The 27020-nt window shown below is 46.1% G+C and overlaps 1 protein-coding gene across 1 annotated transcript in view; it reads left to right on the forward strand.

Moving 5' to 3' along the window:
• CTNNA1 (catenin alpha 1) overlaps nt 1-27020 on the forward strand; it is a 505233-nt gene that overhangs the window by 42453 nt on the left and 435760 nt on the right. Inside the window, exon 2 of the mRNA XM_069652692.1 lies at nt 3189-3294. Coding sequence (XP_069508793.1) covers nt 3190-3294 — 105 coding nt within the window. The 5' untranslated portion in view covers nt 3189. The remainder of the gene's footprint in view (nt 1-3188; nt 3295-27020) is intronic.

Raw genomic sequence — 27020 nt, forward strand, 5'->3', positions numbered from 1 at the left:
TTTTGAATTGCTTCAATACGAATACCAGCTCTCCGCTAGAGGTTTGGGCAGATGCATTGAGCTAAGCAGTCTATAAAAAAAAAAAAAAAATAGGACGAAGCTAGAAAATGCGTGACTAGTTTGGGTACTGATGGTGATCAACCTCCTCTGGGCATTGCCTTTATCTGTTTCTGGGTCCGTTTTGCTAATTTGATGAGCATGACTGGATTTAGGGCCCACGTTAGTTTGTTCCATGCAGTCTTTATATTCTCCCTTCATTCCCTGTCTCGCCCGTCACTGTTTTGGCATGTGGTCCCTGTGTAGTTTCCTGATATGACTTTTGTGGTAGTTGTACTGCCTATGGGTAGACTCGTATGTCGGTGGTACTATCTTAGGCAGTTGGGTCTGTAACTGTTAATGTTGAACATCAATGTGTTGCACTTGCAATGTAATGGTTTGCTTTCTTTCCTGAATAAAACCTTTAAGTAAATGTGAAAACTGCCATCCATGTTGTCCTTCCTGCCCTGGCCACGAATGATCCGAGATGCTTTGTTCTCCAACGTTTTTTGGTTATTGGCTCAGGCGGGCACCGCAATCTGTCCTGTGTTCTACTACTGCGCTGTGTGTCTGACAAGCTCATTTCCTTTCTAACCTAATTCTTGTTCTCTTGCATATTGTATGCTTGGCTCTGGGTGATGTAAATCCTCTCTGACATTACATCTTTTGCGGATATGCAGGCATCTATAGGTAAACGGCTACTGTTAAGAGCAAAACAATAACTCCTGCTCCTAAGAATGTTGTCATGAGTGAGTGATCTGCTTGAACAAACGGGCAAGTGTGGGTGCTACACATAAATTACACGCAACATCTTAAATACTGAGTTTGATTCTTTTCCCAGTGTCTAGGTAGTGTTGGCATACATCGGCCCGTGCACCTAGTTGCTCCATGTAGTTGAATAGGCTGCCAGATCATGTTGTCAATTCTGTTGAGCAGTGGATGATTATTGTATTGAAGACTTTATTTGGATCACAATTTAGCTGCTACACTGGTGTGATGGAAATGGATCATTTGGATATGCAAGACTCCAGCAGAAGGTCTTACCTAAGTAGTTGGTGATGAGATCGGGGAAGAATTGTAGCATTATTGGAAGTCGCTAGGTACATTAGGGAGGTGGTATTGCCATTGTTTCCCCTCCCCATTTTCTGGTCTGTGTCGTCACTTGTTTATTTTTTCCATTTTGTAGTCTGTGCCTTTGGGAGTCTGTTTTTTTTTTTTCGGGCTCACCCATAAAGTATGTGGTACCAGGGAGTATAACTGTACCCAACCAAACTGTCAAGTGGCCTTGGGAACTGAGCACCCTGTGATGACTGTGCCTAGTTGCTGGGGCTGCCACCTAAGCCAGGTTGGTTCCTTTCTAAAGCATGCCAGTGTTCAGCCATCTCCATTAGTAGCTCTGCTGTGTACCATGGCACCTGGATCAAGTGTAGTTCAATAGACTTAGTGCACAGAGTACAATGTGGTTGTGGGCCGCGGGGTGACTTGGTGCTTTTTTTTTCTCCAACCTTTAAGCCCTGCTTCCACCTTAAAGGGGGACTCGTAATAGATGGTGTCCGCCATTTTATTCCTTCAGATGAGTCGGTACACTTGTAATGGAAGAATACATTTTTTTATTGATGAAATACGCACATGGGGAGAGAAATGTACTTTATACAAATGCATCTTTTTCACCATCTATCGTATGATGTTGGTGGCATAGTCTAATCTGAAATTACTTAAATATATTTTAGCAGGCCTTGCAAAGTTTGCCTGCAGGCCTTGTAACTTAGTTTACCTATTCGACCAAGACAAATGCATTCAACCCATGGTGACCAGCGACACAAATGTTGCTAGCACTTTCTGTCAAATGGTGCATGTCGTTATAAGCCCACTTCATTTGTGAGCTACTGCTGCCACCCAGACACCAGACATGCACAGTGCAACTTTTTATTTTACATTTACTACAAGCAAAGTTTCTTTGCAATAAATGTCAAATTAAACGTTCAGACCACCCAGAACTTTATTTCTATTTCTATTTTCTATTTGTAGTTCATTTTATATTGCGCCGGTAACTCGCGAGTCTCGGGGCGCAGATGCATGGAGACTCGAATACAAACATAAATCACGGGACGGGCCAGCCAGGTAGAGCACCGTACAAATGGTACTCTTCATAAAAAGTACTGATTAATAATGTCATTCAAACAGTATACATTGAACTTTTAGGTAGATATTCTATTTATTGCATTCAAAGATGCTTGTTGCCTCAGGTTGGTCATTCATGAGTCATTTATTAATTTGCATAAGAATATACAGAGGAAGACCCACCTGTGCCCACCACCCAGGTCACATCTTTTTATCTGTCTGACCTGGAACACCAGCGCGAAGAACATTCTCTCATTCATGCACAAACCTTCCACACATGACATTCCCTCTCAACAATCGCCCACAGCATTCAGCCCTACTGCTACAACACCAACCTTCACATTAAGTTTGGAGGTGTATTCAGTGACCTCATTAATGGGTGACTGACCTTTGGAACCTAGTGTTTTTTTTTTTTTTTTTGGGAAACATTTTCGTATTCACATATTTATTTATAAAGGTTTAGCCTGGCCTTAATTACTTGTATTACGATGCCAGTAAAAATGGTAATATCTGAGCCTCTTCTGTGGAATAACCCTTCAGCGTTTGTCCCTGTTACGGTTCGAAATTCATATTTCACTGAGCAGGAGCTAAAACAAGCTCCTGGTTGTTGGGCATCCACTAATAGGCAGGAGCTACTGCTGGTACCAGGAGTGCGTACACATTGCACTACAAATCTAGCTTGCACATACAATGCAGAATATCTTAACTTTTTTGGTCATGATGTATGATCCATTACATTTAAATATCTTAATTCTTCATTTACATTTTCAAGAACCCAAAGCTAATGTTACATGTGCATCTTTGTAGAGCACCAGTTGGAATAGGGTGCTAAAGGTAGCTCATAGTAACTGTTGGTTTTAAGTAAACGAGGCTCTAATGGGGTAAGAGCTAATTAGTTCCCAGTAATTTTGAACCCTGCTGTTTATGATGTTTATGTTCCTGAATATTTCTGTTACTGTTAGATTTTAAATGACTATCTATATTGCTTTTTCACATTGGTATGCAAAGCTCTTCTCAATTTTCCCTTTCAGAATGACGACTGTAAACCCTGGAAACATCAACTTTAAATGGGATCCCAAAAGTTTAGAGATCAGAACCTTGGCAGTTGAAAGGCTTCTAGAACCTTTGGTCACTCAGGTCAGTGATGTTTTTCCTTCACGTGTATCCTGTTCTCTTGTTACTTGTATGTTCTGCCAACTTGTGCATTGTTACCTCTGATGAGACGATTCTGTTGGCGAAACCCATCTAATTTCACATGTAAGATTTATTATGCACCAGAGAAAACAAACAGCTGTAAAACACTAACCAAGCTTCATGTTCCATAGCATAAAAAGTTCTACTTGTACATCATCTTAACTTTAAACTTTTTAAAAGCACTTACTAACAATTCTCGTGACTACTTCCTTGGCCATCTGGTAGGAAAGAGAGGGGCCAACCTGTGCTTTATACGCTAGTTGCCAAAATGTCACCCTTAGCCTCTTCAGCAGTTAATGAACAATGCCAAACCACCAGATTCAGTGGCCCTTAAAGTTAGATCTTCTGAAGTATTCCTTCGCAATAGTTATATCTGCAACTTTATAACAAAACCTGTTTATTGAATTCTTTTTTAACAGTTCATATGATGCAATAAACCAGAAAAACATTCAAGGATAGTTTGCTGCCCCTCTTTGTACCCCACCCCCCCCCCCCCCTTCAAACCCTCTACTGTAACATCAGAACCTGACCACACCCTCAAACAAGGTTGATAAACCTAACCAAAGTTTTGCTCAAAGTTACCCCCGTCTGCTAGCTGCATTTAAATCCTGCTCCTCTGCTTGTATCATTGGGTCTTTCCATACATGAAAAATCGAGCCCTCCACTTTTTCTCAGTTTCTTTAATATTCTTCATGCAATTGCTAGCCATCTGGCTTGCCGGTGCCCCGCAAGTAAACCACATGAGGGCTACCTCTGCTGACCTATCCAGTGTCAGCCCCAGAGTTTGGTCTATGACTTGGAATACTTTTTTCCAGAAGGTCTGTATCTTTGGGCAGTCCCATCTTGTATGCATGTACGTCCTGTTTCCAAGGCCTCTCAAGTCTTATGGACTACTTGTCATCTCAACTAATAAATGGCTATACGCCTCAGGTATTGCTTTCCTTCACTGGGAGAACTGGCGGATATATGACTCAAATGACTAGTCTTCGACCAGCCTAGTTGTAGTCTCTCATTTAGGCAATTGTGTAGCTGTATATCTCTTCTCAGCAAATATAATTTTTGGGCAACATTTTTAAAGTATTGCAAGGTGTTAACAAAACATTGCCCCACACACATCATGCCTTTTGGTTTTAGCCAATCTCCATAAAAAATTAATCTATATGCATCTTGCAGCTATTTAATATCTGGGATCCCAAGGACACGCCTATAGTGAGTTAATATTAATGGCTTTCCATATGTTAGCCGAGTAAATCAAGAGAACGCCATGTTCTCGTCTAGCGCCTTAGTTAATAAACGCATTGAAAGTTTTTAAAATTGTGTACACGTAACAAACCCAAAAGGGTTTTTCTTTGCAATGTTTACTCTAGTGAGTTGCCTAGTCTGGTGGACCAGAAGTAGAGTTTGAGATTGGTTAGATTTATTTCCCCCTTTGATTTTATTTGTCTAATCTAATTTGTTGCCTTATATGGCCCCAAATGAGATCTTAGCATGGAGTTCTGTATGTTGAAGATAGTCTGGCGTACCAAATCAGGAAGCGTGCTAAATATATATAGCATTTGAGGGAGCATGGAAAACCTGTAAAGAGATTACACATTACTGAAGTGGAAAACCACCCATTGCATTAAATCCCCTCTGTATGCTAGCTCATAATGTCAGAGTTCGTTTTCATTACACCAGTAAGTGAGGAACAAGCTCACTGCTCAAGTAGGCCCTTGGTTCAGGGCATTGCAGATTCTGCAGATTTAGTAGTCAAATGCTCCGCGGTAATTTTGAAAGGGAAAAGTTCTGTTTTACCAGAGTTCATTTTATAGCCCGAGAGGCTATATTCAGTGAATCTTTAGGACCGGGGTCTGTAACTTTTGGCTGTCCTAATGTTTTGGGCTACGATTCCTACTATCTTTAGCCAGCCTATTCAGTAGGGAGAGATCATGGGCTTTGTAGTCCGAAACGTTTGCCGAGCCAAAGTTTGCAGACCCCTGCTCTTGGATATATGGCAGATCTCATTCCAGATACGCTAGTGTCAGCAGGATGTCATCTGTGTATAATGGGAGCTTTGACACCTGCCTTCCTAGGGCAAAGCCTCCAACTCTTATCCTCCCCGATCCTACTCACCAGTGGTTCCAAGCAAATGAAAAAAGGAGTGGTTGAGAGCGAGCAACGCTATCGTGTCCAACTCTATAACTGAAATGGGAACAATCTAACAGTCTTTGTGAAGATGACCGACTGTAGGCTTTTATAAATCGATCCATTGGATGAGTGGCTTCTGAAAGCCAAACTCCTTCAATGTGCATAGGAGGAAAGGCCGCTCCAGCTCATCGAAATGCTTTTTCGGCATTGATCGGTATTTCCTCTGGGGTACCCTCCTTTGCCTTCCTGGATTCTATAATCCAAACATATACACCGATAGAAGTATCTAAAATCTACTAACTTAATTCGTCATTCCTACTAAAATCATGCACTTGGCACAATTAAAAAACAAAGGTTAAAAGATGGCTAAAACATGCAATTATATCAAATATATTTCATCAAGTTAATTGTTTGCTTACTCATAAAATACGTGTATGGCAGAGAGTACCTCACACCCCAGCTTAAATCGTTATCTTAAGCAAGTTCTCAAGCATGAGCCAGACATTATACATCGCAATACATTTCTTCAAGTTGGGATTGTTGATAATTTGCCACCAAAAGATGTCTTCACCTATATGTTTAATATCAAACACATATTTGTCATAGTGTCTTTTATAGACGTTCAGCATCTTGGGGCAACTAGTCAATAGATGTTTTTCAATCTCAGCAATTTTATTATCCTTGCACAGTCGACAGTAACGACCCGCCCCAGGGATCTTATCAATTACGCCGGTGGTGGCCAAAACAGGGAGCTGGTTAATCCTGACTAAAAGTATAAATTGTCTTAATCTTGGCGTTGGACATAAATTCAAGTATGGCTGTGGTTTTTAATAAGTATACAGTAGAAACTTCATAAATTGGTATTTTTTTAAACCACCTAATAAGTCAAAGTTTTCTATCCAGTCCCCCAGATCGACTTTCCTAGCTAAAGCAGATTTTACTGCCAGACAATATTCCCCTGATCTCATAGTCCAGTTTATCTCATCAAGATACTTCTCGATGTTTACCTTAAAAAGGGACTTTGACTCCTTAATGAGTTCTTGTCTCATGGATAGCAGCAATTGGGGGCTGGGTTTAGACATTATTATTGGGTATTATTCAGCCCTTTTTTTTTTTTAATACCATAGATTTCAATGAAGAAAGCCCTCATTCCAATCTAAGAACGGCCATAGGTATGCAGGTTGGAAGGCCCATGATCTTTCTCCAATACTTGCCCTCTACTAACTGCAGCCAATTAAAATCACTTGTCTGGAGGGCTTCTAGACCATAGATCATCATTGGCACAAGTACTTGTAAATATAATAATCTGGCCGCCCAGATGTGTCTTTGTGAATTTGTATACAAGGGCCATAATTTGAGCAGCTCTAACCTTTCTAACTTGTATACATAGTTGATAACCATTGCCCTTTTCAAAGTCAATACCCAGGTATTTATAAACTAAGTGTATACAAGATCTCCTGTTCTTGTATCTTCACTCTAATACCGGCAATTCTTTTACTAGAAAACACCATTACTTGAGTCTTATCCATATTGATAATAAGATTGTTCATTTTAACATATTGCCACAGCCCCTCTGCTGATTTTCGTAGTCCGTTGATGGTGTGGTCAAGAATGACCAAGTCTTCTGCGTAGGCGAGTACTGGGCATTTTTCCTGGCCTATCAATGGAGGACAATTATGGACCGCGCATATTGCATCTGGTAGATCATGGACGAGCAGGTTATATAACATAGGCGCCGTAACGCATCCTTGTTTGACGCCCCGGTTCTGCTCTACTTCTGCCGTCATATTCCCTTCGGAGTCCAACTTTAGCATGGTGGTGTTCTTTGCATGGAGTAGTTTCAGGTAATATAGTAGACCATGAGGGCATCCCAGATGTTCTAATTTCGACCAAAGCAGCTCTCTACGAACTCTGTCGAAAGCTGCTTTAAAGTCTATGAAAAGGGCGTAGAGAGGATTACCCTTCTTCCTGGCATCGGTGCATAAGGTGTCCAGGATCATCAAATTATAAGTGGTAGAATAACCCTTCCTGAATCCGCTCTGAAAGCGGTTAAGAACCCCTCTTTTGTCTATCCAGTCCTGGAGTTCTTTTAACAATAAACCCGCAAACAGTTTACCAGAGCAATCAAGCATAGATAATAATCTATAGTTACCTGGATCATGCTCGTCACTGGATTGGGATGAGAATTGACTTCTGCCAGGAGCTCGGGATCCTCCCTTCAACTAGAACCCTATCAAATAAAATCTTCATTACCTCTGCCCAGACTGTCGCATTAGTTTTCATAGCTATGTTTGCTAGGCCATTTGGGCCCGGGGCACAAGATGCTTTTAATTTTTTTTATTTTAAGTAGAAGTTGGTCTGCAGTTGTTTTAAATGGTGGACTCAGTGGACAGGCATTCACTAGGCTCCTATCAATTTCATCGGGAGGGATGTTCCGCTCCGTCAGAAACCTTTCCCATAAATGTGCACCTATAGGGTTGATCATAGGTGTTTGCCTATTTCCCCTTCATCACCCAATAAGGCCCATATATTACGGGTATTTTTAGTGCAGAGTATTCGTACCGTGTCCTGCCATTGGCCTAAAGTCCTCAAATATCTTCTTTTGCTTTATCCATGCTCTGTATTTGTTTTTAAGCTTCTTAGCAGTTGAGAAGTAAGAAGTATATGCAAGACTCGTCTTTTTAGCCCTGCGTAGTGCTACTCTCAATCTTCGCTTAGCATCTCTGACTTCACGGTCATAACTATTGTTCTTAATTGGTCCAACCTCCATCCCTGTCCCCACAGTGGCATACTCCCGAGAGAACATGGAAATCCATTTTTCAATATCTGCCGGCATAACTTGAAATAGTTATATCAGGGTGTTGCTCAGCTGTTATCGCTTTGGCCGCTTTTGTTATATTTTTCTCGGACCAACAAATACGCGTAGCAGCCTGGTTAGTCTGCATATTTCCCATCAATCTCTGGTTCGTAACTAATTCTTTTATCTTGAGTGACGGATGGTCGCGCCAACTATTACTAATCTCAAGATCCCTAACGTATGTCACGATTTCAGGGTTGAGAAAAATATAATCTAAGGTGCTTTTGGCTTTACCGCTTTCCCATGTTGATTTACCTGGGTAATCATTTAATGTCCGTCCATTAATTATTTCCATGCCCCATTGTTTAAAGAAGCTCATCCACTCGAGACCCATGTAGTCGTACTTTGAGTGTAACATTTTGCATTTTGGACTTAAATTAGGATTAGTTGTGGGCCAATACCCACCCATCATATGACAGTTAAAATCCCCTAAAGTAATAATACATTTGTTTTCTTTCATTAATGATCAATCGATAATAACCCTGTGCAATGTCTCCTTCGTTGCTTCGTTCTGCTGAGCACCCGGTGGACAGTACACATTCAGTAGTAGGACTTTCTCAATTAAGCCTTCAATTAACATTTCTAATTCAACAGCCATAATCAAATCGTCCAGCGTTGTGAATATGCGTCGAGAATTGACCCGGTGAGGTATTCCAACAATTAACCTCCATATGGTCTACCAAGAGGACCCTTTTTGGCCAGGACTGATATGAAGTGTATCCATTCAGTACAATTTGTGTGGTCAGCCATGTCTCTTGTAGGCAAATCAGCGAGAACTTGGTAATGTAAGAGAGAGAGCCATCAACCGCAAATGAATGGCTAAACCCTCTACAATTCAATGATAATATTGTATAATCTCGTTATTTATTCAGAGCCGCTCGCAGAGATTCAGCCAGCCACTTAAGGACATTTTGAATGTCTTTGACTTGTACTGATTTCCCCTTGTTCATTGGGGGAACAATGGATTTGCTCTCAGTTAGTCTTCATCTCCCTTGGACAAGTCAAGTCCTCTTTATCGGGATCAGCGTCCACTTCCGCGTCCAGCAGATTATCTTTATATAACTGGATCAGTTGTGCCGTCGATTGGAATTTACAATGGATAGCTGATCTATTAGTGTTCCTACTGTTAAGAGGCTCAACAAATTCGAAGTCGGCTGATTTCAGTACTCTCAGTTGTGGGATTGAGTGTAATCTAGTCATAAGAAGAGTTAGAGTAAGCCAGTCATGATCTTTACTTTGATACAAATTCTTAACCAAGAGGATATTCTTCTTACGCCCTTCTACCCCCGAGCCTTTGACTGCTACTGTTGGAATTATTGTCTCTTGTTGCTTCAATTTGCCATGTGCTGACTGCTGTTGAGGAGATCTTATCCTGTTCTTCATCCAATAAAGACCGAGAAAGGTCCGCCATTTCTTCAGCTGTCACTGGTGCCTTGTCCCTTTCAGGATTTAACCAGCTCGTAAGGCAGCCTTCACCCTTCTCGCTGCGTTTTTTTTGCCCTTGCCGCTCTTTTTTCCTCATTTTCTTAGTCTGCTTTTCCATCGGCAACATAGGCGATAAAGGAGAAGCGATCATACAGGGCCTTTTATTCATCGTAGCTCTTTTAGCTAACCTTTGTTGCTTACGAGAGAAATATATTAGTTATTATCTTCATTGTTTTCAGGCTTCTGTGTAGTGGTTCAGCAACCAGCCTTAATGCCTCAGATAGATTACTCTCTGCCTCCTTAGCCAAGCTTTGGTTCGTATTTGTAGGGGCAGGATTAATAGTGCTCCAATATTCGGCCACACATCTTTTTAAGGCAAATTGGAGCGAAGCCACTGAAGACTGTAATTCCATCAGTACATTGGGACAAGAAAAAGATTCACCAGTAACTTCCATATTAGTATGATCAACCAGGGCCACCAGATTTGGTGATACAGACAGCCGCTCCACCTGAACAGTTGGATAGTGTTTGTCTATAACCGGCATATCTATTGAAACCCCTTTGGTAACGTAGGTGGAGCCATTGATGTTTGCATAGACGAACATAAATCCAACATTGAGTTGTTATCGGTAACCTCATCATTCAGTTTTTCCTGTGGATCGTTGGTACTATTGCTGGTTGCATCTCCCATCTCTGGTGGTGCAAGATTTTTTTCCTTTCCCAGATTTGCCAGATTAGGGCGAAAAAAAGATGTAATAGATCCTTTGTTTACCGGGATCGATTTCTTTTTTTTTTTTTCTCCTCATCCTTTCTTCCTGTGTTCGTCTCACGTTCTTTACCATTCTTTCTTCGTAGGTTGTAATACGATGCTGAGCCCTTCTTACTAAGAGGCATTTTTCCAGTTGTACAATTCCTCTGTTCTGCAAATTAGCTGTTTAAGATAGTTGTGGAGATTGATTAAGTCCACAGTTGTTTCTTCACTTGAATTAGGTAAACACTTCCTCACTATATAATAATGCTACTTGTGCATACAGATCCAAGGGCTCATACCCTGCAGTCTCTGCAGCTAAAGTAGCATCTAGCCCCGGCACTTGATGCCTTAGTTTCCTTATATATATCGGTCAAAGGGCCAATACCGAGACCCCACAATTTCTGTTGCACTGGGCGAGGGCCCCACAAATTTTCACAAATGACTGCTTTATAATGCCCCCAATTTAAGTAGCCTTCGGAGCTGTTAATAGCCTTAAAATAACCAGCTCTGGTTAATCTCTTAAACATGGGTCAGTAGTAAATGTTGTCAAAATCTTGTCAAATGGTCCTGCTTTACTCACAAATACATAGACGTGAAATAATGCATCTAGGGGGTCTTGGCCATCAGTGAGCCGCACCTTTACCCCCTGCCCTGCTTATTAACTGTAATCCGTACACAGTACGGAAAGCGTGGAAGCCGTGTCTTGCTGTGTGGGACCGTTACTCATCAAGCCATAACCCACCCGCTCACTAACCGGCCCTTTCTTCAAGGCTTCCAGTACTTACAGGGGGCCGGAAATAGCGTGGGACGCTGCATCTACAGCCCCAGAATCTGGCAAACACGCTCAGTTGAATCCCAAGTGTGCCGCTGAGCCCAAAGCACACTGCCGAGTACGAGCCAGGTCCAGGATCGCCACAGTTCCAAAAAAGCTGCTGGCGAGGTCCCGTTTCAGCTCCTCACATCTGCTCTCAGCCACTCGCCTTTGCTCTGCCGTACCGTCTCAGACTCTGGCGCGACCTTCAGGAGTTCGAAGAAGGGGCCCCGCAGCTCAGGTCCCACAGCGTGAGCGCGTCATGCGCAGGCACAGCAGCAAATGGGAAACACCAGGAAAGTCGTCAAGCCTCGCTGAGTCGAACGAGACAACCATCTCGAGTCAGTCAGCCGCTTCCGACCCCTGTAAATTCCTGGATTCTATTATGTTGGTTACTCTACGTAGGTGATAATACAAATACTTGGTTGTAATTAATCCGACTTGATCTGTATACACTTCTTTGTTTCTATATTGAAATAGCTAGGGTCTTGAGGCCAATAGTTAACAATGCAGTTGGCCTGCAACTACTGTATATTGCTGGATCTTTCCCAGGCTTTGGAGTAACTATGATTTTTGCCCTGGACATTGAATTGAGCATCATTTCCTGGCGTAGGAAATGATTATCAATCAAGATTGTTTATTTGGATGATAAAATCCATCAACAAAAACAGCGATTGGGGGAAGGGGAATCAAAATGGTAGCATTCATAAATACAAACCACAGAAACATGAAAGCCAAGACAATAAAAGCAATCAACAGTTCGAGAGCATCAATGTACAGGGTTAAAAAGGTTTTCCTCGCTCTGGTGTGGGGTTGGGGGGGGGGGATTGTACAATTGTAAGCAATCAACACTGTTGCATGTTTAATCTTTGCGTTGATTACCAATTCCTTGCACTCCCACTGTTTAACAAAATCTAAATGTTTCATTATGAAAAATGCGCTGGGCAATGGACAGCAAGGTGCAAAAAGTGCAGGTGCATTCATTTTTAGCAAATTGGTTTTGATATAATGCAAGCAAGGGATTGTCGAGTTAACTTTCACTAAAGGTTCCTTGATTATAAGCTGTAAGGGTTGCCTTAGAGTTGGCACAAATGCGTAACCAATGATGGTGGGGCCAACCGCCATTAGTTTTCTGAGAAAAGACACTTCTAGCTCTGCATGGACGCAAAATTAACAGCAGAACCAGGAAACCACATCAGCCATGTTCACATGACTCCATAACGTAGCACCATAGTTAGTTGCCGCCTTTGTTTGAGAAATGTAAACCTGAAGGAACATATGCGGAAGCTGACACATTGCCATAAATCGAGAAACGCCTCCAAATTACTGGCACGTTGGAGTGCTTTTTCTACATGAGCTTTGCTAGACATCGAAGAGTAAAAACGCATGCCCAAATAATCGAAAGTCTGAACTCTGGCAATGGCTGCCCCATTGCTTAACATTTTATTTACCTTTACAGTTTTGTTTCCCTGGGCACAAGCCATAACTGCAGATTTTCCAGTATTAACCTTTAGGTCCCAATCTGTTATGAATTGGGTATAGACAGTTATCCGCTTGTGCCTTAGTGGTACCGTCAGTAAAAAGTGTATAATCAGAGTAGGTCAATACAGAAAAAGCCGTATTGCCTAATCTAGGAAAATTTGTATTGGATGCTGTGAGCTCTTTCTCTAGACCATTAATCTAAAGGGTGAACAAAACCCAAGGCCAGTAAACAATGTGACGGGTCAGAAATGCGAGTCGGACAAGTAGATAAGTTTTCTCACAAGTAGCCATTTTTATTAAATAATAAGGGTGAAAAATACACCTTGCTTTCCCTAACCTAACAAGGATTGCCCTGCCTCTTATACTAAGAGTAAAGGAAAACACTCTAATATCTAATATCAAAAGGTACCTATACCTCGCACATAAAACAAAATCATACAGGTATTATATGGCTGTTGAAACTCATTAAAATAATAGCTGTATTCCCACATAAACTCTGTAAACATGCATCCTTGCAACCAGGGTTGGATCCCCTTCTCCAGGATTAATTCAGGCTTTTCCAAACCAAAGTTCAAATCAAGAAGATTCTTTTTAGTGGCCAAGTTCTGCTCCAAATGCAACACATAGTTCTTTTCACTCCACTATTTTTTCACTTGGCAGTTTGATTGTCTTATTGCTGAACACGATTTATCACTCTTCAAAATGATTGTCAAAGTTCTGCAGTTCTTGCTTGATAAATCAAAAGACTTTGTCTTCACACTTTCCGTTGGTATACAATATAGTTTCTCTTCTTTAATGTACAAGCACTTTCACATTTCTTCCACAAGCTCTTGTTTGATCAACCAAAAATACTTTTTTTCAAAGGGAAGTTATATTGAATACACACTGAATGTGTGAAGGCAAACAACCACTTTCACGTTTCTTCTCCATAAACAATTTGTTTTGTCTGGATGATTTTAGCTCAGTTCATAACACATTAGTGGACTTGCCACTTTCTTGTCTCCACAACCTTCTACCACGTTGCACTATTTTTCTTCCTGGTTCACTAACCTGCCCGGACAAGCCACTCATAGGTCCGTTTCCTGGTATACTCGCCTGCCAGGGTAAAACTCCGACCACTACTACAAGTACTCTGTGGTGAAGCTGCTTTCAACTGCCCACACTTTAATAGTCAATGGTGAAAAGTTAGATCAACCACTCTCATCAGTAAGTTACGTCTCTCACTCCGATTCATGTGAGGAACCTGTGGGCGTCCTCACTTCTTTCCCCAGTGTATCCTCCTCCGGGTGACCAGGGAAAGACCATCGCTATCGGATCCGGACCCTGGTAGTGGATATGCGAGGATTACCTGGGGGGGGAGGAGTCTTGGGGAGTAGTGGATGAGGCACCGTTGGGTGAGACATGATATCAGCATTTCCCTTTTCTAATGAATCCAATATCCCCCAGGCCTTTGTAGGTTACCAGTGCCTTCCCTATCTTTAACATGAATCTCCCAGTAAACCTCAGTCAGGAACTGGGATGAGGAAGATACGCGCCAGAGCCATACATCCTCTTTACTGATTCTTACACACACGAACACCACTTTGGTACTGGGACGAAGAAGATGCAGCAAAGACTGACAGACTATTGAACTGACTCTGCGCAGTCTAGTTGCTGAGTACTTAATCCATCTGGATATTTAAAGGCTAGTTCTGGAAGAGGGAGGTGAAGGAGAAAGCAGCTATGTGGAAGAGAGGCCCCGAGAAGTCCAGAGAAGCCGTACAGGTATGCAGAGCAAGCGCAGCAGCAAGCAAGGTGGCAAGCAGGCTGGTGTGACGAAGCTCTGCAGCGGAAAGCTGATGCTTCCCTCTGAATCAGAGTAGCATCTGGAGAGGCTAGGTGAGAGCTGTAGGAGCACCGCGGAGCAAAACCGCAGCACAGAAGGGGCTGGCGGAGGCAGTGAGGTGCGTTGGCTATACCGGTGGACGAGTGTGTGGCTGGCCACAAAGCCGCGGGCAGACCGTCGGAACAGAGAACGCTTTCCAGAGATATGAGCAGTTTTGCAGCCCCACATGTCTGACATGCCAAATTATGCCAGTGAGTCTGCCCAGGAGCGTATGGAGCCCTGGGGTGTACCGACACAGGTTTCAGTGGGAGAATTTGCCATATATGAAGGGAATACTTGAATTCCTCTAAGTCAATTTGGGGAAAATTCAAAAGCAATACAACAGTGAATTAATGAACTGTGATAAAACCAGGGGAAACAAAGTGAATTGGTAATGAACTGACATGAAAAGTGATTTGTACCCCTTAAATGCGAAGGACAAGTATCCTCTTCCTATTTGCATAGAGCTCAGCATTTAATGAGCTCCGCATTTAATGCCAAGCCAAATAAGAAGGCATACGTGAAAGCTTGTGATTAGCATTGCCAAGAGTCAAGCAGATATAATTGCACATTACTGAAAGAAGTGAATGGTTGAGCAAATAAACCCTGAATACAAGAGAAACCTAGCCAGAGGCATCAGAGGTTTTGATCAAGAACCAATGAATGCATTTCAGAGCAGGAGAGTGTACTGGGAAGCCTATGTTGATCTGTGCAAGTGAAAGCCAATAAACAAGTGAATGGTGATAAAACGAGCAATAATAAAGCTTCAAGGTCACTTGAAAGGATAAGCCTCCCTGTGAAGCTAAAACTGTGGCAAGATCTCTATGAAGCAGACCCAAGTAAGGTATGTCGTTTAACCTGTAATGGGTGCACCGCGTGGCCCAACACCTGCGCCTAGATGAATACACCCACATAAGGAAAGCTCCTTTGTGATTGAATAAAGGAAATCCCATGTGAATTGAAATTGAGGAACTGAACTTTAGAAATTGGTGAAGGGTTTAATGAAATATCCTAAGGAATTCTGTTCTTTTGGAACTTTGATCGCCTTGAAAGCTTGGGGAAGGGAACCCCCCTTTTTGGAGCTGACAAAATATGCACTTTTGTAAAGTGAACAGTTGAAACCTTGGGCAAGGGAAACCACATTTCCACCCAAGAGCTGGAAGAAGCTCTAGACTTTTATTTTTAACACTTCTCATTTGATACTGACATCCCTACACATTGACAACAATTGGATGTGAGGGCAAGTATAGGTTTTGGAGAAAGACATTTGCTTTGGACTTCCTGACACAGACTATCATTAGTTTTATTTAGGTAGAGAAATCCCACCTTATCATAGGGCAAGTTGGCCCTTTTTTCCAGCCCTCTTTAAAAAGTTTGTATCCTGATATATAAAAAGGTAGCTGATTTGATGCCAAAATTATCGACCCATCTCCATATTAGATGCGGACAGCAAAATCTTTGCTACCCTGGTCTTGAAACACTTGGAAATTTGGGCTCAAAGTAAAAACCTTTTCTCCAGCATGGGGTCTGGCATGGATTCACATGCTCATGAATATTCCCAGTCGTCGGGCTGGGAATCCTCGGTACAGAAAAAATCAGTATCGGTTTAGTTTCTGATCTCTTTCCTAGCAGTAACCAATCACTGATCTCTGGGTCCTACTGCCCACATCCAATGACTGCCCTCTCCCTAAGCCCCTCCTCTGGCAGCCATCCTCAGATTTTTACCGCACGTTCAAGTGTTGGGAGTCCTCGTGCTATAGCTCTCGAGCTTTTGCTGCGTTTTCGCGCTTTTTCTAGGAGGATTTCTAATCTTTCAGTTAAATTGAGCCTCAAGCTCCACCGTCTTTAAATCCGATCAACGGGGACCCGTTTCAGAAGTTTCTACGCCCCTCAAGGGTGAAGATTTCGTCAAACAACGCTTTTGGAGGATTCCAGAAGTTTCTGAGGACATGGTCCAGGAGAAAGGGAGCTCAACGCCCGGGAAACTGTTCAGGGCCTGCCCTGAATGCCAGCTGCAGAACGTGTTCAAGGAAGTCTTCACGAGGACAAAACGCACGTGGAGGAGGACTGTGCATTTTGCGGGAACATGTCGGAGTGGACCATGAGGGACCGCCACCTTTGTCTCGCCAACTGACTGGAGGGAAAGAGCCCGTCAGTTGAGAAGAAAAAGGAAATCCGAGCGGTCTTCTAAGTCCTGTGAGGGCGCCCCGGCAACAGAGGCCCAACAGGAGGCTAAGCACCGCGAGTCCGCGTGCACCGAGAGCACCGAACGGTTGGGCTCCTCGGCTGCCAGGCAGTGCGAATCCTCCCTGGCACCATCGACCACGAGCCAACGCTCTGGCTCGGGTAAGAGGAAATCCGAGAACCCGGCCAAGCCTCTGGAGAGGCCCTGGTTGATCTCGAAGATTTCAGCTGAGGGGGAGCGAGGCTGGAAGCCCTCCCCCAAGGTGAAGGCCACAAGCACGCAGTCGGTGACTAAGGCCTTGATTTACCCAGCCAAGGCCTCTATCGAGGAGGTTGCGGCAACCCTGGCGCAGCCTGCAGAGGTTACACCTGTGGTAGCGGCCTCGGGGCCCAGAGTCTCCCTGCCACCTTGGAGGGAGGCATCTTTCAAGCCCATCGAAAGAACCCCCACGAAGCCCCCGGCGGAGAATGAGGGGGGGGGCAGTGGCCGTCGTGGATTCAGACACAACCTCCGAGGAGGAACTTGTCGAAGTCCCTGAGAGCGACAACGCGGGCATGGAGGAGGACCAGCCCGTCGAGAGGCATCCCGACGAGGGGGACGACGGACGCGACGGCGGCGCCAACGGGACCCCGGACCAACCGTCGCGCCCGTCGCAGCCAGTGCCGCAGGACAACTCGGCAGCCATTTTGATGGCAATTCAATCCTTATGCTCTGAAATAAGGGCTAGATTGCCTTTACCCCCGACGGAGGAGCCGGAGCCAGGCCCGACGGAGGAGCCAGGGACAGGGCCGTCGGGAAGTCCACCACCACATCCTCCTACTCCCTTCCAGCCCTCGAGGCCTGCTCAGCCCTCCTCCCCATCCACGGTCCGCGGGGATGACACGGACACGGCCATGGCGGGCACGGACGACGAGGGCAGTGACGGCGGGGTGGACCTCCCGTCACCCTCTCTATCCCCCCCCTCCCTGGGCTTCCCCGCCCGATGATATTGGATCCTTCCATGCGATGATCTCCAGGGCATCCAAACTTTTCCAGCTCTGCCCCGTAGAAAAGGAGGGGTTCCTCTATCAACTTTGAGAGACCAAGAGGAAGACTGTCATGCGGTACCTCTGCTGGATGACATCTGGGACGAGGGGCTCTCCCTCCTCAAGAACCCGTCCACGATGCCGGCAAAAAGGGACCGATACGAAAAGAAGTACCGGGTCCCCGACGCGGCCCCTCTACGCCTTAGAGCAAGGCCGACCCCGGATTTAGTTGTCTCGGCGGCAGCCAGGAAGAAGGCGGGGGGGCATCGACTTCACCGCCGGACGGCAAGGGAAAGCAGCTCGACACGATGCGACAACGAGTCATCACGTCAGCGGCGACGACGATTAAGGCGGCCAACGCCCTGGCTATCGTTGCCCGTTACGACAGGGAACTTTGGTATAAAATCGCTCCCTTGTTGGACTTCCTGCCGGACGACAAGAGGGCAGAAGCCCTGGAAATCCTGCAAAAAGGCGAGGTGGCGTCGGACCACGCCAGAACGGTGGCGACGGACATCGCTGACACCTGTTTCTGCCAGTTGGGCAACGGTGTCTGCCTCAGACGGCGCGGCTGGCTTAAGGCGACGTATTTCCGCCAGGACGTACAAGCCAAAGTGTTGGACATGCCCTTCGACGGGAACAACCTGTTTGGGAAGACAGTCGATGAGCCCCTGCAAGCCATCAAAACAGACACGGAGACAGCCCGAGCCCTGGGAGTTCTCCAGCAACGACGGCCGTCCTTTCGGAACATCGGAGGCAAACAAGGGGCCTCCAAAGGTTCCGGCAGCGGCTCCTCTACCTACCGTCAAGCGGCCCGTTCCTCGTCGCAGTAGTAGGCCTATAGAGGACGGGCAAGTCTGGAGGTTCCCGCTTTCGTCGCCAGGGAGGTCAAGGCGGCCTCGAAACAGGACTGAACCGACCGTGGCGTCGGGCCCCCACCGAAGCACCCCGGTGGGAGGCTGGCTGGCGAAGTTTGTCAGCGTGTGAGAGTCCACCTCCACCGACCGTTGGGTGCTGGATACCCTGGCCCAGGGGCACACCCTCGAATTTCTAAAGAAGTGCCCTCGCATGCCACCCGTGGCCAGGAAGGAAAACCACGTACCCCAGCTGCTGCTGGAGGTAAGGGCGATGCTCCAGAAAGGTGCCATTGAGCTTGTCCAAAAGAGACTTCGAGGCTCTGGGGTCTACTCAAGATACTTTCTTGTAAAGAAGACGGGAGGTTGGCGTCCCATCCTGGACCTGCGGTGACTGAACAAGTACATCAAGGCTCAAAAGTTCCGGATGGTCACCCTCCAGCACGTGCTGGGACAGCTGGAGGAGGACGATTTCCTGTCGTCGTTGGACTTGGAGGATGCCTACTTCCACATCCCCATTCTAAAAGGACACTGGAAGTTCCTGAGGTTCGTGGTCTAAGGACGGCACTACCAGTTCAAGGCCCTCCCGCTTGGATTAAAGTCGGCACCCAGGGTATTCACCAAGTGCCTAGCACCGGTGGCAGCGTGGCTACGCCTGCAAGGGATCCACGTCTATCCCTACCTGGACGACTGGCTCATCCGGGCAAGGACAAGGGAGCTCGCTGTGGAACACACAGCGAAGACCGTCCAGCTACTCGCGGACCTGGGGTTCTCCATCTTCCCCAAATCCCACCCGGTCCCTTGGCAGGTCGCCCTGTTTCTGGGAGCCAAGCTCGACACAGTGGCGAAAGGACGAAAGCCATCCTGGGCAAGGTGCAACGCCTGCTAGCCACGGATGTAGCCAGGGTAAGATCCATCAAATCCCTTCTCGGGATGATGTCCTCCTGCATCTATTTGGTATGCCTGTGCAGACTTCGAATGCGTCCACTGCAAGTGTTCCTCGACGCACGCTGGATCCAGGTGACGGGCAGCTTCGAGGACAGGATACCGCTCAACGAGTCCTTCCGACGAGCAATCCGGTGGTGGGGCACCCGCACTCATCTGACGGCGGGCGCACACTTTCAGACCCCAGCTCACCAGGTAACGGTGACGACGGATGCCTCCCTGGAAGGGTGGGGAGCGCTTACCGGAAATTTCCACGTGTGAGGCCTTTGGATCCCAGAGGAAAAACGGCTTCATATCAACATTCTGGAGCTCCGCGCAGTGTTTTGGGCCCTCAGATCTTTTCTTCTGTCCCTCAAGGGCAAGGTGGTGAGGATCTTCATCGACAACACCACCACGATGTTCTACATCAGGAAGCAGGGTGGAACCAGATCCAGCCCTGTCCAAGGAATCCCAGGATCTGTGGCACTGGGCCGTCGACCAGGGGATGTTTCCGGTACCTTCATCTGGCAGGGATAAAGAACACCATCGCTGACTCACTCAGCAGGGAGCTGCGCTCGTGCCATGAGTGGGAGCTACGCCAGGATCAAGTGGATCGACTCTTCAGGCGGTGGGCAGACCCCAGGTTGATCTCTTCGCGACGGCGATGAACTCCAAGTGCCAGAGGTTCGCCAGCAGGTTCCCCCAACCGAGGAGCATGGGCGATGCTTTCTCGTTCCCCTGGGACAACCTGTTCCTCTATGCTTTCCCGCCGTTGCCACTGCTACTCCGGCTCGTCAACCAGCTCAAGAGTTCCTGGTGCAGGATGATCCTCGGCACACCGGCGTGGCCAAGACAGATCTGGTTCCCGGACCTTCTGGACTTATCAGCATCCCCACCAGTCAAACTGCCCGTGGGCGCGGATCTTCTCTCCAGAGAAGGAGGTGCCATTCTTTATCACGACCCGAAGTCGCTGAACTTGCAGGCCTGGCTCCTGCAACACTAGAGTTTGGGGGATACGATATACCGGCCGACTGCAAAGTGGTTTTTGCAAAAGCCAGGGCGTCCTCAACTCAAGTGTTACGGACACAAATGGAAGAGGTTCTCTGTCTGGTGCTGGGCACAGAAGATTAACCCTCTATGGATTGCGGCCCCTCAAGTACTGCCATACCTACTGTTGTTGGCCTCCATCAAGATGCATCTTGCTGCCATCTCCAGATATACCAGGACAACAGGACGAGTGTCCTTGTGGTCTCATCGCCTGGTGAAGGAATTTATGAAGGGACTATTCCGCTCGTTCCCGCCGGTGAAGGCCCCAGCCCCAGCGTGGGAGCTCAACGTGGTGCTGACTAGGCTCATGGGGACCCCTTTCGAGCCTATGCATACGGCACCGTTGAAGTTCCTATCGTGGAAAACAGCTTTTCTTGTGGCCATCACCTCTGCACGGTGCGTGGGAGAGATTCAGGCCCTATCTTGCAAGCCTCCATACTTGACTTTTCACGACACGAGGGTGGTGCTCAGGACGCATCCCTCCTTCATGCCCAAGGTGCAGTCGGACTTTCACCTCAACGAGCCCTTGGTGTTACCAGTTTTCTTCCCGTCGCCTTTGTCGCCGGCCGAGAGGACTTTGCACTCGCTGGATGTAGCTAGAGCGCTGAAGTTCTACATGGACCGCACGAAGAGTTTTCGGAAGACGTTGCAGCTTTTTGTGAACTTTGGGCCTGCAAATCAAGGGAAAGCTCTCTCGAAGGCTTCCATTTCCAGATGGCTCTCCGGCTGGATCGTGCACTGTCACCGGTTGGCAAACCGACCACTGCCCGGCCGTCCGAGCCCATTCGACCAGAGCGATCGCTGCTACCACAGCGTTCTTGTCTGGTGTGCCCCTGCTGGACATCTGCAGGGCTGCTACGTGGAGGTCGACCCACACCTTCACGAAATTCTACTGCGTTGATCGGGATTCCAGGGAGGAGTCCAGGGTCAGCCAAGCAGTGCTGCGCAACCTGTTCGCCTGAAGGGCCTGGTGAGGAGGTAAGAGTTGCTTAATGTTGAATTTATGTATTGCTTAATGTTGAGCCTTTTGCCACCTCCCGTGGTTGTGCATGTGTGTACTGCTATGTACTCTTATATTCATGAGCATGTGAATCCATGCCAGACCCCATGCTGGAGAAGGAACAAGTTACTTACCTCTAACTGTTCTCCAGCATGGGTCTGGCATGGATTCACATGCGAACCCTCCCACCTACCCCTCTGCGGCTCTTCACTTGGTCATACTGCCACTTTACGTGCTACCAAATCTGAGGATGGCTACCAGAGGCGGGGCTTGGGGAGAGGACAGTCATTGGCTGTGGGCAGTATGACCCAGAGATCAGTGATTGGTTACTGCTAGGAAAGACGGATCAGAAATGAAACTGATAATGATTTTTTTTTTCTTTTTCTGTACCGAGGATTCCCAGCCTGACGATGGGGAATATTCATGAGCATGTGAATCCATGCCAGACCCATGCTGGAGAAAAACTGTTACAGGTAAGTAACTTGTTCCTTATCACCATTTCAAACTGCTTTCCGTAAAAATCACGGCACAAATTTGAACGGGTATGTATTGAGCGACCTTCAGGATTTAGTCAACTGATGAAAATACTGTCGTACATTTGGCAACCCTGGATTTAGCCAATGCCTTTGATACTGTCTCTAGATCTAGACTTTGGGCAACACTAAGGAAGTGGGGTATACTCTGCTGAAATTAATTATTAAATTACATGAAAATACCAATGTCCAAGTTAGATGAAATATGGAGGGCAGTCTATATGGACAGATACCCACAAGCAACGGTCTGAGGCCTGTTGGCGGATTTTGAAGGCTTTGCAAGTGAAAATAACCTTAAAATAAATTCCAAAACGTGCCACCTAATGTCATTTTGCAAGGCAAGCACGAAAAAACATTAAGTTGCTCTGTGAATGGGGTCGTCCTAGACCGGTTTAAGACACTTATCTTGGATATCCAATTACAAGTTCTTCAAACAAAGACTTCCTCCGGCTCCACCTGAGGGCAAAGCAGACTACTATATTCCCCAAATGAATACTGTACATTTTCTCTTGTTCCCTTAATTGGATTTTTTTAGGGTAAAATCAGCATAAAACTGTGTTATGGCATTGAGGACTGGGCACTGGACTACCTCACCTGGCTTGAGGGTGTGGTTTGGCGCATGGTTTTAGGAGTATCAAACTCAGTGCCCATGAGTGCCATCAGACATGAATTTGGGCTGACTTCCCTGATAGCCAAAGGCCATTGGCGTCTCTTGTTATATGCTACATTTTTGGAACCCTGTGATAGCACCTTATACCTGCCCATTGCTGAGGTTATGAATTTTGGCCAGGTACCCATGCTGGCAAATCTCAGCAACCACTCTGAAATCATACTGTGCAGTTTGGAAATGGGAAAGGAAAAGCAAACAAACTATTCAGAACGGGTCAAGAAAAGACCTTTGAAACATGACTTGTGTGTAAATAAAGAAAGCCTGCATGAATATGCCTGCATGAGTACACCAGCCTGTCTCATTTGAACGGGACTGCTATTCCCTAGGGACTTGCGGTACCGTTGGAACCTCCTTCTTACTAAGGAGGTTCTGCTTAGATGTAAAAAGCTCTTGATGACGGAAGCTGAATGTAGGTTTAGCAAACCGGCAGGCAACACCGAAACCTTGAAGCACCTGTTCACAGAATGTTTTTCATTGAGAAGTAGGAGGTACTGTTTTCTAAAATATTTTGACTCAGTTGTTTGTTTGGATCAGGAATCCTTTTGAGGTAAATGTATTGAAGGTACGCAAATGATGGTTACCTTTTTTAAGTTAAATGACTTGGATTTGAATTTTGAACTAGCATAACATGCCATTACCTTTCCCCTTACTCTGGAGGACACACTCTTGAGGATACATCATTTGGTATTTTGATCGCATTATGAATTCCATACTTTTATTCACAAATGGATTGAGTACACTGTTCTCTTTTTTTCCTGACACAATTGACTAAACATTATGAAATGTTTATTTAACTTTACGCTTTTTTTTTATTCTTGCAATTGACCTTTATTCATTTTTCTTTCTTTTTAACTATTCAATGTTGGTTGAATTTAACCAATAAACAAATTTAAGTTTGTAGCCCAAACTCTATTCAGTTGTCTGCGTCTACTTCATGATGCCTTCACATTAATTTGCCCAGGGCAATGCAGACTATTTCAATCTCCTCCTTGATAATTGTTATAAGGAGGGCTTCTATTCTGCCATCTTTGTTTCCCTTCATTGCTTTTCTTTGGCTTTGGAATTTCTTTTTTTAAACTGTTTTTTATTGATTTACACGTAAACAAGTGAAACATAGACGGTCAACAACACCCCTTAGACCCTCCAACTCCCCCCACCCCCAGTTGCACATACGCCCCACATTAGATGGTACTGACAGCAAGGCAAAAGGATAACAATATATCATCATAAAATGGACAAGATTACCCTCCAGCCAGCATTCCGACCCATTATGCTGAACAGACCCATTTACCTATCAACGTGGAGCTGACCGGCTCAACGAGTCCACAAAAGCATTAGTGGGACACCTGATCACAGATCAAAGGGTCCGCAGACTTTTCCCTCCCCTTTGGAAACACCTAAACAAGTTCCAATAATACAAAGGTCTACTGCTCGGTGGCAGTGTTTGTATGTACAGCGATTCCAGTCTCTCGAATCTATCCATTCTCCGACAGTCGGAGCTCGTGACGTCCCCATGCTTTGGCAATCAACGATCTTGCAACAATCAAAGCCATGCCGAGTAGACACTTCTCACTCCTGGTTCCGGATTCTACCAGAGCCAACAGCCACACTACTGGGGAGTCGGGCATAGTTATATCAAGAATAGTAGCCATGGTGTGCTGAACCTTAGTCCAGAAAACCTGTATCGGGGGGCATACCCAGACCACATTCAGAAAATCAGCTGGTGACATACCACATCACTTACAGCTGGGGGACCTATCCGGGTAGAACCTACTCAGGCGGGCTGGAGAATAATACATTTGGTGAACAAACTTAAAGTATATCAGACGCAGCCTAGTATTCATAGCGATTTGCCTAGTTTGTGTACACACTATACCCCATTGAGCCTCTGACAGTGAGAAACCTAAACTCTCCTCCCATCTACTTCTGAATTGGCTTCCCAGAGAAGGGGTGTTAGCCCGCACTAGTCTATATAACGTAGAGATCACTTTACTCCTGTCCTGTGTAGAAGTTATATAGGTCAATACCGAGGAGATCGGCGGGGCTACCGGGATGGCTGGCCACATAGACTGCAGCGTCTCCCTGAGCCTATAATAGAGGAACATCATTATAGGAGTCCAGGCACCCCTCTCCTTTAGCTCATCCCAATTAACAAATCTTTCCCAGGTCCCCCAATGTATGACTACCCAGAGCACTAAATTGCTTACAGAAAGCTTCCTCCTGAGCAAGAGGAACACCCTGGACATTGTAAATGGCCATGTATGGAGAGTACCATTAATCCAGGCCCAACCTGTCCGCCAGGCCATCAAGCGTCTTAAGCGTAATTATTATAGGCTGCACCTCCGACCTGGCACCATGAGCTTGCACTCCCACCCCCCTCTCCCTCCCCCCCTCCACCACCTTATGTTCCAAGCATTCCAGTGTTGACAAATAGTTGTCCTCATACAGCTTAATGGGAGAAGTGGATTCCAAAACCCCCAAGTAACGGATCCCTTGAGGGCACCAGGCAAACTCGCCCCCACCATCATCCTCTGATAACCGCGCCGTGAGAGGAAGTATTTCTGACTTGGACCAGTTGATCGTAAACCCGAAAGAGCCTCAAACTCCAATCTCCCCCGTGATTGCCGTTAAGTTGTCCCTTGGGTGCTTCATGTAAATTAACATGTCATCCGCATATAACTACACAATAGATGTATACGAATATATACTTTATACCCTTATGTGAATGAAATTAACACAATGCACAAGCCACTGGCTCAATTGCCAAAGCGAAAAGGCTGGGCGAAAGGGGGCACCCCTGCCTGGTTCCACGGGAAGGGAATATTGCTGCCTACTGCGTTTGAGTATAAACTACTGCCTTAGGGGCTGTATACAACAGTCAGATTCACTGCAAAAAGATATTGCCTAGACCAGCCCGGCGGAGCACCTCGAACAGGAAGGGCCACTCGACAGAGTCAAAGGCCTTGTTTGCATCGAGGGCCGAGACGGCCATGGGAATGTCATTGTTGGCATTGTGCATCAATGGGAATAACCTCCTCAACTTATTTTGGGTGGACCGACCTGGGATGAACCCAGCCTCATCCGGCAACACCAGGGCGGGCATATGGGGAAGAAGCCCATCTGCCAAAATTTTGGCTAGAATCTTATCGGTTTTCATCAGGTCTATATGACAAACAACTGCGTGGATCCTTCCCAGGTTTGAGGAGAACAGTGACCAGGGCTGTCCTAGTAGACTCTTGGGAGGGTGCCTGCCAGCCTAACCTATTCAAACATGTTCCGTAGCGACGGGATAAGTAGTTCGGCATATGCTTTGTACATCTCAGCAGTAATGCTGTCAATGCCCAGTGCCTTACCATTTGGGAGGGATTGGATCGCTTTGAGGATCTCTTGGTCAGAGGGAGGAGCATTCAACAATGCGCCTTGCTCCGGGTCCGGCCACCCCAACACCACTCTATCCAGATATTGGGTGATACTATCATGGCCTACCTCCAGCTGTGTAGAGTACAGCTTCTCATACAATACCCGAAATGTGTCCTTAATAGCCACACTGTCCCTAACCATATCCCCATCCTCAGTCTTCACCTCCAGGAAAGCCACCTGCCGTCGTTCCTGTTTAATCGCCCAAGCTAGGGTCCTACTGGGGTGGTCCCCCACAGCGTATCTGGCCGCTGCTATAGGGTCCCCCAAAAATCACTCTTTGCTGTCCATTAGTGAGCAAACTTCCGCCCTCCTCACCCCCAACCGATCTTGCAACTCCTGAGAATCGCCCTGAGTTTGTTCCCTTTCCATATCCTTGATCTCCTTCTCCAGGGTCGCAATAGATCTGCGTATACACTTCAGGACCCCCCCCCCCCCCCCCTCGACATACAGCACCCTCGGATATAGACTTTAAAGGCCTCCCAGACCACCCTAGGGTCGGCCAACGAATCTGTATTGGTAAGAAAAAAAATTCAGCTGTATCAACGGGACATCCTCCCTAAAGGCAATATCTCCAGCGCCCATGCTCTGAACCTCCATCTAAGCAGGCTCCTGGGAACTTGGGGGTCTAGTAAATTGGGCCAATACAGGAGAGTGGTCTGACTGGGTACGGGGGAGGATTTGAGCTGTCTGGGTCGAC

This window comes from Ambystoma mexicanum, chromosome 3p (assembly GCF_040938575.1).
Source record: "Ambystoma mexicanum isolate Mex_15411 chromosome 3p, UKY_AmexF1_1, whole genome shotgun sequence".
In the NCBI taxonomy this organism is placed as follows: domain Eukaryota; kingdom Metazoa; phylum Chordata; class Amphibia; order Caudata; family Ambystomatidae; genus Ambystoma; species Ambystoma mexicanum.